The 17,415-nt window shown below is 42.7% G+C and overlaps 1 protein-coding gene across 2 annotated transcripts; it reads right to left on the reverse strand.

The window, feature by feature from the left end:
- Nucleotides 1-405: 405 nt before the first annotated feature.
- On the reverse strand, nt 406-8,697 carry TM4SF1 (transmembrane 4 L six family member 1). Of its 2 annotated transcripts, XM_024769162.1 has the most exons (5): nt 8,420-8,697; nt 6,812-6,901; nt 6,575-6,720; nt 3,982-4,162; nt 406-2,167 (listed from the first exon to the last, which is right to left on the reverse strand). In XM_024769162.1, exons 1-5 carry the CDS (start codon nt 8,594-8,596, stop codon nt 2,153-2,155), a joined length of 609 nt encoding a protein of 202 aa, XP_024624930.1. In that variant the 5' UTR covers nt 8,597-8,697; the 3' UTR covers nt 406-2,152. The 2 variants fall into 2 exon arrangements, with proteins under 2 accessions (XP_024624930.1, XP_024624929.1); XM_024769161.1 differs by lacking the exon at nt 406-2,167 and having other exon boundaries at nt 3,832-4,162.
- Between the last annotated feature and the right edge of the window lie 8,718 nt (nt 8,698-17,415).

The following is a 17,415-nucleotide window of genomic DNA, read 5'->3' on the forward strand; positions in this document are numbered from 1 at the left end:
AAGCATAGTTTTATCACTTGCCAAAGATGTGGCCTTGGGTAGACTACTTAACCTTTCTGGTCTTAGACTCTATACAATGGAAACAAGTATCCCCTACTTGGGCTGTTGAGAGAGTTCAGTGAAATAATGTGTGTAGAAATGAAGTACAGTAATTGACACAGAACTCAGTAGTTGAGTTGCTATTATTACTATCATGGTTAATAATCATTATTTCCATTTCCTTTGAGGATAGATTTAGGAGGGAAAAATGCTTATGACTGATCATTATGCCTCGTTTTTGGATGCACGGGTTCTTAACCCGGTGTCTAAGAGCGCCTAAGAGGCCCATGGATAGATATCTGTGGTGGGAGGAGGTGTTAAACTTGGATGGGAAAAAAAATTGTCACTGTTTTTATTAACGTCTAATGAAAATGTAGTATTTCCTTTATTGTGACTGCAGGCAACAAATCACAGCAGTATCAGCAGCACTGATTGTCCTTTGAACAACAATACAAAATTACACACCTTTTCAGTATCACATTAAAATTGTTGCACGTATCTCAAAATATCATTCAATTGGAATCATATTTCAAAAGTACAGTAGGTCTTAGACTCCCCCCTCCTTAGCCCACTGCTAGATCACACGTGATCATTGATTTCCAGTCTACAGATGTTGGTGTGATGGAGCTGCCTATCAAGACAACTATCTTATAATTTTAAAAAATATTTTGATAAAGTAGTCAGATATCTGGGTTTACTTTGTCATCCTACGCCTTTGTTTTATGCATTTTAAACAGTATTCCTCAAAGGAGTCCATAAGTTTCACCAGACTGCCAGAAAGACAGAGGCAGGAGACCTGGCTCTTAGGAGGAGTTCTGCTGTCTAACAGCCAGTGAAGCTTCTTTATTCACTAGCTTGTCTGTTGCATAGGCCAATAAACACCAAAAGCTGACAATTTCTGAAGACAATTCCCAATAGGTCAGGGGATCCTGTCACTGGAGAGAGCCTAACGATACAACAGATGTAAGATATCGAGAGAAAATGTCTGTTACATTCCTCAGGAGTTGGATGTCTGGAGCACCCAGTGGAAAGGAAGGTTGCCTAACTAGGATGATGGCCCAAATGCAAGGATAGCAGAGGAAGGTGGAAGAGGAGGGAGAAGATGAAGAAGAGAAAGTGGGATAAAGAAACCAGAAGACACAAAGCCCCTAGCAATGGAGACCGTACCACCTGCAGACTGGGGAAAAAAAAAAAAAAAATAGGAAGGAAAAAGGAGGAACTTGAAGCAAAGGGTGATGAAACTAAACAACAAAATGGTAGTGAATACTTTATTTGTTGTATTTAAACAAGCAAATTTGGGGTGGTGGTGGTATTTCCTCATGGTCCTCCCGCCCTTCCTCCCCCATGTTCCCATGATGCTAATCAACTGCTTTATTCCGTTCCCCATCTTTCTTCTTGTACAATTATCCAGGCCTTTCTCTTTTTAAATCCATGATCCTCAGTCTTGTCTTTGAAGGACGAAAAGCTTTCCACGTGTTAGGAAAATTCAGGATCTGGTAGTCCTTGCAACAACTCGCTGCATGTGTATTTTGACTCATTCATTTGGCTTCGCGCATTCTCAACCTGTCCTCCCACGCCAGGTAAGTATCTGTCTCTTTTATAACACGAATCAATTCAAAAGGCCCCTTGTTAGATATTTGCAGGCATGCAAATGGGAAACACCATATAAACAGTGAAAAAATACATCTTTTCAGGTTGTTGGATTTTCTCCTTAACGGTCTTAAAAAAAAGCAACTAGAAATCTTTCATTTCATAAACACATGCACATATAAATATTTACAGTAGTAATCAGAATGTGATATTTATCCTTGTAATGTTTCTGAAAAAACATGACCTCAGCCAGAGTTTATCTCAGGTAGGCTGAGAACTGTCACTCCGTTTGTAAATTACCTCCAGAGTGTGGTTTATTTTCTTATTCCTAAAAAAAAAAGAATTTCTTTGCTAAGTTCAAACACTGACATCCCGTGAAGATGCCAGTCTTTACACACACTTATAAAAGAAGAACATGTGCTGTATGACACACTAGTACAAAGTTTTACAAATTATTACAAGTAAATTATATAAATTACAGTGACATTGAGGAAGATTGTAGTTTTATCTTGGGGTGGTTCTTCTAGCAATCATATTGCTGTAAAGAAAATGAAATAAGCATCAGGTTCTGATCAGGCTAAACAATGATGACATTTCAGTGCTTTAAATTCCTGTTTTAAGCAAACGTAAAGCAGACTGATCTCAGCTTCAGCAGAGGTTGGGTCAACAATACTGAGAGCTTTGACAATGCTCACAGAATGGTTCCTAAACAAACCAGACTGTTGTCCTTCCCCAGTAAAAGCTGCAGAAAGAGGCCATGGAAACTGCAGTTTACGATGCTTGGCTGGCTTTGAATGTGCTTGGGGTGGGTTTTTAATCTCAGGGATTTAAGAGATAATGCCTTGGGAGTGTCACACTGATGGGGGCTCAAGGCAGGCAACTTTTGAATTAAATGCTACAGAGTTACAGATTTGACTCATCTACATTAAAAACCTTGCTCTTTGAAACTGTCTTTTGTCTTACAAACAAACTTAACAGATCTGACCTGCAGTGTCTGGGAAGAAGCCTCCCTACAGTGACTCAGATGGGAAACCCAGTGAGACTCGGTTCCCCCGACTTAGAGGAGAGCGTCATTCTGCCAAATCACTACAGCAATTTTGGTCGTTGACACTTATGCCCGTCCCCCAGATGCACCAGCGCTGAAGTGCAGTGGGTTCTCACCTCATTTAAACTCTGCCTTGTAGGAAATTCAAGGCTAAAGATAGGTTATTTTATAGTAATCCCAAGAGCATTCTTTGCCTCCCCCGCCGCAACCATATTGCCTGGAAACGACTCCAAATTGAAGGCTTTCCACTCCGCTGTTTTCTTGGAAATTTGGCAGGCTCCCAAGGCAATTATTAGTTTTGCTTTATTTGCCTGATAAGGAAATCTAGAATTTTATTTTAACTTCCCCTCAAAAATCGTAGAAAGTTTCCATCTATGTTCAGCAAAATTTTTCACGGTAGCAATGGGCTTTTCGTTTTCATTAGGTTTTGTCTTATTTTCAAAGAAAGTTAGGAGACCTTGAACCAGAGAAGTGAATGCTTAGGAAAATACAAATTAAGTAAGTTTTTCTTCATCTAATCCTGCTTTACAGAATAAGACATTAAAAAAAAAATTGGACCAAAGCTGGACTTCCATCAATTCAGTAATATATGTTTTTTAGGAAAATATAGAAACAAAACCTTTCCTTACTAACAAATGCGTATTTCTCCTCAAAATCATATCCCCAGGAAACAAGTGCTTCCTGGTTTTCTTTCACAGTGAAAGGCTTTTAATGAGCTGCTATTCAAAGGCTACTAGTGATTCTCTAGGCTTAGCTGTTTGGGCATCATTATGACTCCTTATTAGGAAGGAACTGTAGAAAACCCAACAGAAGAGCAAGTGCTGCGTACAGGTTAAGAGAAGGAGCTGTGGCACAAAATGACCCAGGGTTTGAAGGCTGTTACTTCCTTACTAGGTGATCTTAGAAATGTTGCTCAATCTCTGCATCATAGGCTTTTCTGGAATAGGGGTTTAGCACAATGCTAAGGGCAATGGATGATGGCTGTTACTCGTGTTGGGAATGTGAGAGCAAGCAATGAAAGGACACTTCTTTTGTGTCTCTGCAACCAGAGCAGGGGCAGTGGGTTAGATCCTGAAGGGGCACTCTGTCTATGGGTGACATTGTTTTATATTCACAGGGCCAGCTACAAAAAACCAAGATAACCCAGTGACTGTGACACTCAAGGAAGCTTACTATTGAGTGCAAAACTGAATGCTGTAAATGCTATGCCACAAAAATGGAATAAACACTGGTAGTTGGAGCAGGGTTTGATGTTGGCTTTTTTCTCTAGGATGAAAACTATGGTGCATTTTTACACAGGTTCTTACCTGTTGGCGAGAGCAGCAATAACCACAGATGCCTCCAAGCACTCCGTTTATTATTTGAAAGAGACACAAGATGAATTCAATTCCACCAAGTGCCAAGAGGATAGAAAACAGAGAGACATTCCATTCCACTGCATGCTTGGGTTCAATGCATTGGGACCACGTGGAGCTATCTAGAAGGTAACTGTGGATAAAAAGAGAGACTTCTGACATGTGGCCACACCCAGTGGGATGTCTCATAAGCATACTTTTTGTGTGGTGTTCTTTCATTAATCAATAGATTTCTTCAATGCCCTATATCAGATTCTTCCAATCCAAGTCATTCCACAAAATGAGGCATTTAGCCCAGATCTTGTTGCCGTAATAAACAAGAAATTCAACAAAGATTATGGAACACACGGTGTGGGTTAGACATCAAGACAGAGCTGGGGATATAATGGCCTGGGTTCTGTCCTGGAAAAGCATCGCTTAAGAGAAGAAACAGTAGCTAATCTCAGTGTAACCAGTACACTGATCAGGTAAACCAAGGGTGAAAGGGCCATAGAGGAAGGACACCTAACTTAGGCCAGGGAGAAGAGCTGCTTATGCATCTAGTCCACAAGTCTGAGCTCCATGAAGGTAGGAACCAGACCTATTCATCATTGTATATCCAATTCCCAAGCCAGTATCTGACACACAGTAAGTACTCAACACATTGGAAAAGTCATCGAATGATGAATAAGAATCCAAAGTCACTGTAAAATGTTAGCAAACCACACTGGGGTCATTATCTGAACATATATATTCTTCACGAAATAGGGTTCCATCACGTGGGAAAATCTAAGTTTGACTTAATTCCACTAAGAGATCTGGTATCCTTCTTTCCTTATCACTTCTTCCTACCACAACAGAACAAAAGGGCTGCAAATTAGAGACCTCGCTTTGGAATGGTTCATTGAGCCAACCAGAAATTCAATTTGTTGATTACATACAAAAAAATTCTGTTCTCCTGGTCCCGTCTTTCTGCATATAAAGTGGAACAAAAATCCATAGTTTCAGAACACAATATAAAAAATTCCTCTGGCTCCACTTGGCTATTGAGCAACTAATCACCGGCTTGTTATTCCCCATATTGAAATCTCTGGACAAGTTGAAATTAGGAATAACACAGAAGCAGGAGGCTTCTTGCAGGAGCTGGGGTGGATCGCGAGAGGGGCTATAAAATTATCAGCTATAAAAATGTTTAATGATACTCTCACCTCTCCTTGGATTAATCATAATGTATTTTAGAGGTGGGATTGTGCAGTAGATCATATGTTTTTGTATACATGTGTAACCAATTTGTACTGGTACATTCGGTACGTTCACAACAAAGCATGAAAAGTATGAGCTGAAAAATCGTGATCAACAACAATTTTGAACACCAAAATTTCAAACTCCTGTGAGTGCCGATTTTCCTTCAGAAGCTACCATTGGGCTGTACCTGTCAAAAGCTAGTAGATAATATTAACAGCTAAGAATGGCACTGCTCATGCTGAGTCAGCTTCTGTGACAAATATTTTATACATAGTATCTTATTAATCCTCCAGACAACTGCCATTGGCTTTATTTTACAGATGAAATAACTGAGGTGCCGAGAGCTGAGTTCACCTTTTCCTGGTTACTGAGACAGTAAATGCAGAGCTGAGATGGAGCCCAGGTCTATCTAATTCCATATTCATGATCTGATGGCTTCATTATATGCTACAAAATTCATGGGAGACAAACATTCTTGAAAATATAAGGGCAATTCAAATTCATTATTCTTATTATTTTCACTCATGAATCTCATTACTAAACCTTTCAAAATTCAAAACAGAATGTCATTCATTTATCATTATGTACATCAGTTTCCATCAGCTATTTCTGTTCTTTTCTCAATAATGGATAAGAAATAAGTATCAACATAAAGCAATGGAGCCCTTACATTTTCCTGATGTTAAAGTCATGAATAAGATCTGTTTTATACAGCCTGATCACTTTAAATAAAGGGTGTGTTATACACAGTTATTATGTTATATGTGAGTGTGTGTGTGTGTGTGTGTGTGTGTGTGTGTGTGTGTCTTGGGGTGGGTAGTATGATTGACCCTGGGCTTTGGTTAAATTCATATGGTTTTCATCCATATTATATACGGATTCCATAATATTTTCTTAGAAAATAGTAAAATTAGCCAATTGCTCTGGCATAGTATACACACTGTATAAGCACAAACTTCACAGCTAGGCTGCCTGGGTTCAAATCATGACTGCCATGTCTTGGCGATGTGACTTTGGATAAGTTACTTCATCTCTCTGTGCCTCCACTTCCACATCTGTAAAGTGGAAGCAATAGCGGAAGTCACCTCATACCGTTATCACAAGGACTGAGTCAGTGAATCCATTCAAAAGATTCTCTGGGTCAGGGACTGGGCATTCATCCTCCGATACCCCTTGCCTAAATTGTGCCTGAGTTAGTGAGAATAAACCTGGTTGAGAGGATGGATGAATGAATGGTTGATGCCTTTTTAGTTTGATGGGTTTACCACTATACACACGTGGTGGATAAGAATGTGCGACCTGATAGGGGTCAATCACTTACCCTCCCTCCGTGTTGGCAAAGGTGTAGTTCCATTGGCCACTGGCATCAAGACATCTTGGTCCTTCCGCTAAGCCCAGAGCTGCCACAATGACGCAGTAGCCAGATCCCGCAATTCCGATGAGAGCGGCCAGTACAGAAGAAAACATCTAGGGAAAGGAGGATCACCAGAAGTGAGGCACAGAGCATTAGCAGCTACCTCTTAGGGACCACTTCCGCACCCGGCGCAGGAAAACCTACCGCGCATCTTTTGCCGCAGTTTTCGTGGCCGCCACAGCCGCAGCAGTCATCCTGTTCCAGCCCCATGAAGACGAATGCTGGCAGGAGCATCTGTTTAGAAAACACGCAAGTTAAAGTCATTGTCTTTCCCCCGGTCCATAGGGTCAGTCAGGCTCAGCATCTTTTGGTAAAATATTTTTCTTTCTGACACTGTTGAATGTCTTTGGGTTAGGTTGACAAAATATCTCAAAGAATGGAAACTCTGAGGAGAGAAAAAAACGCTCTAAAGGGTAATATCCCTTTGTTTTCATGTAATGTATCACATTAGGTAGGGTCAGGTTGTAGCATGGGAGGGGTAAAATAATTACCTATACATGTGTTAATCCATAAGAGTTCATAACATAGTTCCAGAGGCAAACTCTGTTCGGACACTATTAAACCCTGTCTTTTAAGTCCGTTGGTTTGTTTGTTTTCCCTTGAAAGGCATAGAAGATAACAACAAATCTTCAACAGAATAACTGAAACTTTTTTATAAACAAGAGAGATGAAAGCTCTGTATAATAGAGGTGAAGTGCTTCTTTGAAGACACATTGCATGGTTGTAGCTTCAAAATAAAGCTCTTAAAATAACATAAGTTTGAAATACTTTGAGTTCAAGATCAAAAGAAGTTTAAACAAGCAAGGTGTTGTCTTAAAGACAAATGATTATGAAATTAACTATACCTCAAAAAATAAAACAAAACAAAAACAGACCTGAGAACTAGTGGGGAAAAAAAAGACAAATGATTATGTTAACATGATGGTAATGCTTAAATTCAAAGCAGATTTGCCATACCATAGTTAGTGTATTAAGTCTAAGTATCTTTTACCTCACTAAGAAAAATGTTCTGTGTGGTATTAGCAATTCCATAAAACTTCTGTTCAAAATTCTCAATCCCAGCATTTCAAAGAGGCAAACTCAAGTTTGTCCACATTATTTCCATGCTGTGGTTGAAACTAATACTTTCAGCTCCCAGGTTGGCAGGCAAATTCCTCTCACTTCACTTCAAAACAAACCTTGGAACAAACAACACATTCCACTATTACCTTCAGACACTGATTTGCTGCTAACTGAAGGATTTTTCCTAAATGCCACACACCAAGCTTACATAAAGGAGAAAATTTATAGTCTTTTCTCAATAGCCGTGCGCTCACAATTCAATATTTTTCTCTGTCACTGATGCGTGAGAATAAACAGCAGAGAATTTGGATCCAAAACTCTGTTGATTTAGACAGAGAAGCAGCGGACTTCTCCCAGCTCCCCAGAGCAAAGGTTAAATGACTACCCGCTCCGGGACTAGAAACTATAGTTTTTCAGATCTGATTTAAAAGCTAGTATCTGTTTCTAGCTGTAAAGTAAGAGAGTTCAGCAAAAAAGTAGTTCACTTTTCATTGAAAGGGGATTTTGTAAAACAACATCTAATAAAATCAATACACTATACCTATCTCAACTTTTGTATAATCTGCTTTCAAAAGAAGAATGAACAAAATTCCTGGATTTGGAAACATGCCTCACAGAAAACTTTCTATGAAAACATCTCGTCTAACAAGAAAGAATTCTTTAAGGCTGGAATGATTCTGAATGACTTACCAGCAAACCTCCTCCTATGATGCCAGAGAAGAACCACACAAAGTGGCTAAGATGGTCTTCAGAAGCGTACTTTGTTTCCCCATTGGGAAAGTACAGCAAAATATTAGCTACAATGCAGACGATGGCGAGCCACACCAGAGAATGTCCGATGCATCGTGCGCATTTCCCGTAGCACATAGTGGCAGAGTTTCTTTCTTCCCCCTTCACTCTGCACCTTGGCTCGGTGATGGCCCAAATCAGATGAGAGCGTGCCCGTCTGCGGAGAAAGCAAAAGACATTCTCAGCCCATTCCTGCAACCTCTTAAATACTCTGAGTTCTAAGTCACCGGGTGGCTGAGGTACTTGGCTCTCATTGGTCCTGATCGCAGGCTCCGGTTGGGGGCGGGGGTGGGGGGGAGGTGGGATCCCGCCCTTCCAATGAAATCCTTGGGACGAGCGAAACCAGGGGCAGGACTTGAGAAACAGCCTCAGTCATAGGCAAGAGAGATGATTAATCCTCCACAAGGAATTCACTGTGTAACTCCTTCGCAGGATTAAAAAAAATCCACAGGAAAGTCTAATATAACTTTCCAGTAAGTGCCAAGCGTCCACAGCATGACAGCTCTGGTTGAGGCTGTGATTTTGTTCCATGCAGCTGTCTGGACAGCTTCCAGTCTGAGGGCTCTGTGTTCACTTTCACCTCTGCACTGATTTAATCCGAGACCCTGGGGCAAGTCTCCTGAGCTCTGAGCTCGTCTCCTTGTCTGTTAAAGGCAAGGTGTCCAAGCCATCACCCACGGATTTAAGGATGCTTTTGGGGAAAATTACAGAGCTGCCTTCTTTCCTCTGCCTCTGGTGTTCTCGGCAGGACTGCGCCTACTGTCCAGCCTTCCCGGACATCTGCCTCCAAAACAAATCCGGCACCAAAACAAAGGTGGCATTAGTCAACACAAAGGGCTCGGGTACCGTTTTATTCCTGAGTACTGCTGTCAGGCGAAGGGTTGCCAGGAAGGTCTAAGGGAGGCCTAAAGTCTGGGAGAAGGATTAAAAAGAGTAAGAAAGAAAAAGAAAGGAGCGGAAGAGAAAGGAACTTGGCAAGCAGAGTGGGGAAACAAGATTGAGAGAGTCTGGAATTACTGGGAGAAACACACATGGTTGAGCAGGGCACAGGGGCAAGCGGTAGTCTACCAGTCAGATCTGTTGCAGGCTCAAAAGGCAAAGCAGAGAAAGGATGTTGGACTAACTTTCTGGTATGGTTATCTTGCAGAAGGAGGGATCAGATTCTGAATAATTTTAGCCCTTGAATAGCAGGTGACACCGGCCAGCTGGATGGGGGGAGGACTGGGTGGCCAGGTGAGGCCAGGAGGACTGGAGGGACCCCATCACCGGGACAAAATGGTGAGTACCAAATAAAGGCAAAAGGTCAAGGTGAGGAGCTGTTGGTTCAAAAGAGGAAGGTGAGCTCCACTGGTGAATCTAGAAGCTCAGGCTGAGGCCAGAGTCTGAAGGATTCGGATCAAATCTAGAGGGCAGGACACATACCAAAACTGAGCAGCCAGCTGGGGTTAATGATGTGGGATCCAGACTGGGAAAAGGCCCCGAGAGGAAGCATATGGCCTGAGTGTCCTAAGAAGGATGAGTATCCAGAGTGGCCTAAGAAATAGATGGATGGAAAACTGAGTGCAGACAGGGAAGCCTGAAACCACCCACCTACTCAGTTATAAGGAGGCAGGTCTTCACAAAAACATTAATCCATCACCACCATGCATCCAAAAACCAGGCACATGTGCCCTCTGTCCTGGCTTTAAGTCCTACTGGAAATGGGATGCCACTGGTGTCAGGGTCTGGGGTGGCAGTGCAGGTGAATGACTGGGTCCTCTGTTGAGGCATCGTCATTCTAACCCTCACCTCTGAGGACCTATCCCATAGATAGAGGTCAAAAAGGGGGAGACAGACCCTTTGACGACTTTGCCTCCAAGTGCTTAAATCCCCTTCCTTCTTCTCTACCCCACTCCTACTGTCAGTGGTGCAGGGAGAAGAGAGGGAGGGGGGGGCTTGGAAAGAGAAAGTCTGAGGTGACAGCCCAGCTCTGCTCTCTGCCAGCTTTGAGAGTCAGGCAAGTTGCGTACATTCCCGGGACTCTGTTTCCTCCTCTCTAAGACAAGGGGCAGGACTCAATCAGTGCTTCTTAAGTTTCTGAGTCTTGCAATGGTATGGACCCCCTCCCCAGAAAAAGAAATGTACATATATGCAAACTCACACATTTTTCTTTCCACTCCTGGGGGTTCACGGACTCCCTGAAGTCCGTTAGTGGATCCTTTCCAACGTTTCTCAAGGTGTGGCCTGTCCAGAGACCACTTGCATGACAGAGGCAGATTCCTGTTCCCTTGCTAGACGTCCTGAATAGCAATTTATCAGGATGCGGTCCAGTCACCTGCATTTTTTACAATCATTTCAGATGGGTCTTATGTTCACTCAGGTTTGGGGATCACTGGTCCAGTCCACAGCCCAGGAAAGTCTCATTTGTACTAGATGTTCTCTAAGGCCACTGTCACCTCCGATGGCGCCTCAGCTCTACCAGAAGACAGTGCATGCACGAATTGTGGCGACACGTCACAGCTCAGCATAAGGCGCTTTCAGGCTTGAGCTGACAAAATTCTCTTGTAATATGGAGTCCCTTTCCCTTGCCCACCCTCTGCTTCTACCTCTCAGCTGATAACCTAAAGCAGGGTCTTTTCTGTTTCAGCCCTCGGTTTAAGACCAGATATGGTGTTCTGGACAATTTCTTTAACCACTTGGCTCTGGTCCTAGCCAGACTTTGCCCAACAGATGACCCTGGCCTTCTTCCTGGCCGTGAAATCTCAGTTTCCTGTGCAGACGTGCTATCGCCATGGGTTTCTTTCCACTCTCCAACTCCCACCGCTGGTACTTCCCCCACCTCTACCTTCCTGTTTTCCTTGTTCTGAGTCTTATCTTCTTCCAGGGCTTCAAGCTATAGGATTCTGCTCATACATCACCTCAAAGAGGCCCTTTCCTAGGACCCTACTTTATGATGCTGTGCCCCTCCTCAGTTACTCTTCATCACATGCCCCTGTTCTGTTATCATCCTGGAACTTATCATCCCTGAAATTATTCTATGTATTCACTTGCTTCCTTTTCTGTTGTCTGTCTTCCCCTCTCCTCCTGCATAGTAGGTGCTCCGTAAATGTTTGCTGAAAATTGAATGAATAAATAAATGAATCAATGACTTTTTAAGGCTATTCTTAGCAGGCTGGTACTCCAGCCCCTCAACTCTATTTTGCCTCTCTGTGAGCCCACCATCTCACTCCAGAGCCCTCTTAGCTTTGGAGTCCATAATACTGCTCCTTGATCCTGCCACTGTCTGGCTGTTTGCTTGGGGTGAGTTATCAACAATTCTGTACCTTAGTTTCTATCATTTGTTTGTTCACCAATGTTTAGTGAGCTCCTACTATGTTTTCTAAGTGCTGGGGATGCAGCAGTAAATAAACAAAAATCCCTACCTTTAAGAAGAGTCCATTCTATCAGAAGGAGACAAATAAAAAGTAGTGCCAAATAAATAAAATGCATTGTGTATTGGTGATAAGTGCAGGAAAGTGGAATGAATGGGTGAGGAAGAGGGCCTCTGAGACAGGATAATAATAGAACCTACATCACAGAGTTACAATGTATGAAGTGAGTCAACGTGTCTAAGGTGGGAAGCACCTGGCATTTAGCAATCACACCTTAAATGTTACTTATTATTACTATTTTCATCGACACACTCTCCCAGGCAAGATGTCTCTACTCCATTTACGATTCATTATATCTACGTCCCTAATATTCCATCACTCCAATATACACTGGATCCCTTTATTATTTTTTGTGACTAATTTTTAAATACTGGAGCTCCCACAGTTATTAAAATTTCACTTTTATCTCCCTCATTGCATCTGGAATCAACCTCAACTCACAAATACCTTTGGAAAGAGTGGTTTATACTGCACTACAGGACTGCATGTCCCTGAGCACGTTTTGAGTATGCTGTCCCACTGCCAGAGGGCCCCGTCCTTCCTCCCTGCCCCATTCCATCCCCACAGCTTTGTTCCCTAGGCCGAACTCATCACGTTTCCATGACACCTCCCATCACACCCCTGCCCACCTCCCAGAGGCTCATCACTCCCACTTTGCCCTTAACACACCCCCATCGAGCACCAATCAGCATCCTCACCAGCTTCCCCAGCTCACTGAGGTCCTAGAGAGCAGGTTATCTTTTCTCCTTTGAAGGCACAACAGCTAACACAGTCAGGCATTTAGTTGGCCGCCAATAAATATTTGCTAAATTTTGTTCAAATACATAGGGAAGTTGAATATGGTCAGTTCATAGTTGATTTGCTCTTAAGTGAAGCCAAAATGTCTTATGAAAAGTTAGGCAAAATTGGCATTTGTTACGTTTAACTTAGAAAAATTTCAGTTTTACCCGTCATGCACGTAAGCAGCTGTCATGTGCCTCTTATAACGAGCTCTCCTAACCTTTTTTTTTTTTTCTCCTAACCTTTTGACGTGTGGAATGTGACTTCAAGAATAATTCCAAGGGGCTTCCCTGGTGGCGCAGTGGTTGAGAATCTGCCTGCTAATGCAAGGGGACACGGGTTCAAGCCCTGGTCTGGGAGGATCCCGCATGCCGCAGGGCAACTAGGCCTGTGAGCCACAACTACTGAGCCTGCGCGTCTGGAGCCTGTGCTCTGCAACAATACAGGCCGTGACAGTGAGAGGCCCGCGCACCGCGATGAAGAGTGGCCCCCGCTTGCCACAACTAGAGGAGGCCCTCGCACAGAAACGAAGACCCAACACAGCAAAAATAATTAATTAATAAACTCCTACCCACAACATCTTCTTAAAAAAAAAAAGAATAATTCCGAGGAAAACTCCTTTTGATAATATCAAGATAATATCAATGTAAGCATAGGTTGTAATGTTGGAAGAAGCCTCAACAGTGAATGGTTCAGCTCCCACCCCTTCACAGAATCTTTATGGTCATTTTATAGTTAAACCCACAGGGATTAAAGACTCTTCCCAATGTCATCTAGCTAGTGGGCAGTAGAAAGCGGTTACCTTTAAGAACTAATGTCAGTGGTCTATGATTCTACGTGGTTGTGGGATTCTAAGAGGAAGATTTTAACTCATATCTCTTGCCTCCTGGTTGCTTTCTTCCACGTGTATTTTGCCTTCCTTGTTGGGAAAGCACTAGTTTCTCACTCAACTGACACTTGAAAAACATAACCATTCATAAATAATAACCATACTCATTAGAGCTCTTTTGATTGTAAATAACAGAAGCCAGTTCCAGCTGCTTTAACCAAAGGGACATTAGTTATGAACTCCAAAGGTAGGGATGCAGATGGGATGGTGGGAATCATGGACAAGGGGAACCAAACTGTGGGAAATCCAGAATGTCCTCCTCAATCTCCATCTTATGTTTTTGACTCTTCTGTCCATGACTTCATTCTTCTTTTTTTTTTTTTTTTTTTTTTTCTGTACGCGGGCCTCTCACTGTTGTGGCCTCTTCCGTTGTGGAGCACAGGCTCCGGACACGCAGGCTCAGCGGCCATGGCTCACGGGCCCAGCCGCTCCGCGGCATGTGAGATCTTCCCGGACCGGGGCACGAACCCGTGTCCCCTGCATCGGCAGGCGGACTCTCAACCACTGTGCCACCAGGGAAGCCCTCCTTCTTCTTAATGAAAACTTGTTTTCTCTCTCACACGAAAGAATATGGCTACTGACGATACCCGAGTTTACATTTTTCTCTGTTCAAAAGACACATCTGAACCCCAGATTCTGAGGGAAGGGAGTTGCACTGGACAAGACTGGGACGTGTGCCCATGCCTGGGGGGCCTGAATAACTTGCTGCAATAAGCCATCTCTGCAACCATGTATATGGAGGAGCAGGCATCTTCAGGGAAAGGTGAGCATTGGACCAGGTGACGAAGCCAGGAGCTGTTCTTTACTTGAAATTGAAATCAGGGTATCCAACCACAGTAAGAAGAAGGCAGAGAGAGGGAGCAGTGGTGAGCCATCCTACCCACAGCTTCCTGGCTTTCCCCTCACTTTAGATTGTAGCTCAATTTATTCTTGGGTTGAAAATAAGCTTCTTGGCAAACTCACAATGAGTCACCAGTCCACACCCGTCAGGATGGCCACCCTCAAAAAGACCACAAATAACAGATGTTGGTGAGGATGCAGAGAAAAGGGACCCTGTATACTGATGGGAATATAAATTGGTGCAGCCACTGTGGAAAACTGTATGGAGTCCCTCAGAGAACTAAAAATGGAACTACTATATGATCCAGCAATTCTACTCCGGGGTATATATCCAAAGAAGACAAAAACATTCATTCAAAAAGACACATGCATCCCAATGTTCACAGCAGCATTATTTACAATAGCCAAGATATGGAAGCAAACTAAATGTCCATCAATAGATGAATGGATAAAGAAAATATGGTATATATATACAATGGAATATTATTCAGTCATAAACAAAAACGAAATAATGCCGTTTGCAGCAACATGGGTGGACCTAGAGATTATCATACTAAGTGAAGTCCGAAGGAGAAAGAGAAATACTCTGTGTTATCACTTATATGTGGAATCTAAAATATAAAACAAACAAATGGAAATGCAAACAAAAAAATAAGCTTCTTGGACCAAGATTAAAACAGAGTTCCATTTTTTCCCCTCACCCATTTACTTCTCAGTTCCCTCATCTCCATCTGGTAGTCTTAGCTGAACGTTTCACAGCCATCATTTTACCCCCTCATCAAGCCAGGGAACTCCCTGGCCTCATTGCCATTTTCAGACAAGACACCTGCTGGGGCACCTGCTCCATATTCTGAAGCTCCAGATGTGGGACTAGCTCTCCCTTCTTGGGGGCTGTCTGCTCAGAAGGCCTGGCCTGCCCCCTTGTGGGATGGGTGAGCTGAGGGTGTCCGGAGCACGCCTGTGACAACCAGCACACAAATACTTTTAAGAGAGGAGGATTGGGCTTCCCTGGTGGTGCAGTGGTTGAGAGTCAACCTGCCGATGCAGGAGACACCGGTTCATGCCCCGGTCCGGGAAGATCCCACATGCCACAGAGTGGCTAGGCCCATGAGCCAAGAGAGCAGGACTCTTGTTTTCTGATTTGAGTATCATTTCCTTGGGTTTTGTAACAGAGCCTGCCGTATGAGATGGTGGAGGGCTTCAAAGATGATCTGAGTCTCAATGGACAATGCCCTGTGGGTTTCTAAAACCATACACACTGACAAAGCCCAAGGGAAAACAAGGACTCTCCGAGGTGGGGCTAGGAATCTGCATTTTAAGAAAGCTCCCCAAGAAATTCAATGCGCAGTCAGAGTTGAAAGCCACTGATGCAGGTGACCCAACTTTCTAGTTATTTTATAAATGAGGCCACCGAGGTCCAGAAGGGTTAATTTCAGTTCAGAAGAAAAGCCACAGATAATTAAAACAAAAACAAACCCTAAAAAATGAAAAGTGATGAATTCGTCTGTGTTTTTGGAACCCATCAACCAGGTGCTTCCCTTTGTGGTTCTCTCTTACTTCCCCAGATCCCAGCTGCCTTTGAGGAGGGTGACAAATACTGTTATCAAGTTACTGTGCAGTAGAGGAAGGAGGAAGGGACAATAATGTATAGACACGTGCCAGTTCTCCTGTGTGGTAATGGAGTCTTGCAGCTGTCCTGTGGGGAGCTGTTTCCAGGTGAGGAAACCGAGGCTCGTGTGGGTTATGCATGCAGGCTGAGGTCACAAGGCTGGTGAGTGACACGTTCCGGGCTCCCACTCAGATATATCTGACTCAGACCCTCATGCTCTTCCCTTCACACGTTTGGCTTTTTCCTACTATTTCACCACACCCTCTCCAATGAAAAACGTCGACCAGATTTAAGGACTTTTAATTTGACAGTTCTGAATAACATAATTCCTAGGCATTAATCATTTGGGTTCTACTTTAATTAGATAAATGATTTTCAAGGTAACCTGGGAGGGGGAAAAATTAGGAGTATGGGATTAACAGATACACACTACCATATATAAAATAGATAAACAACAAGGATTTACTGTATTAGCAGAGGGAACTACAGTTAATATTTTGTAATAACCTATAATGGAAAAGAATTTTTAAAAATAATATAGTTATATACATATATACCTATAACCAGATCACCTTGCTGTACACCTGAAACTAACACACTATTGTAAATCAATCATAATTCAATTTTAAAAAATAAATAAAAATGTAAAAATAAAGTTAGCCTGGTGTTTTCAAATGAGGCTTTCCACCAATGTGGGTTGAATGGTCAGAACCCTGGTGGACAGCACAGGACTAAGCCTATGGACGGTATTCCATGAACTTGGCTTTATTGTAGCATAATAGAACTGTCAAAAATCAAGATATGTGTACCACTAAAAGTTTTAAAAAAGAGTAATTTATTCTTTTTCTAGATTCGGTATAGGAGAGAAATAATAAAACCTATTTTCATTTCCCTTACCCTAGTCTAATGGGTAAAAGGATTTCCCCACTTGGCCTTTGAGCTTATATAAAAAATATGCTTGCCCTTTTTTTTTTTTTTTCCAGAAAGGTTAGTCTGGAATTCCCTCCCCTGCTGCTTTCCTGTCATTTAAAATTCAGCCCAGTGGAGCTTCTGCCAGCCAGCAATTGAAGGTCACATGAGGAAGTGAGAGTGGTTGGCTCAGAGGTGATTTTTAGGCACCACTTTCCAGGAATCCCTGGTGACAGGGGATTCTGTGTGTGTGTGTGTGTGTGTGTGTGTGTGTGTGTGTGTGTGTATGAGTTCTGAATAAAAAGAATCTTCCTGCTGTACAGTTTTTAGTTGTTTCTATGACTTCAACACTCTCCAAGATTTAGATGGAAGCATAAATAAGAGGCAATGTGAACCTTCTCCAAGTAACCATTCCAAGTTGGTGAGTTAATCCTCTACCTAGACCTCATGGCCTTGCCAC

This window comes from Neophocaena asiaeorientalis, unplaced genomic scaffold (assembly GCF_003031525.2).
Source record: "Neophocaena asiaeorientalis asiaeorientalis breed wild unplaced genomic scaffold, Neophocaena_asiaeorientalis_V1.1 scaffold118, whole genome shotgun sequence".
In the NCBI taxonomy this organism is placed as follows: Eukaryota; Metazoa; Chordata; class Mammalia; order Artiodactyla; family Phocoenidae; genus Neophocaena; species Neophocaena asiaeorientalis.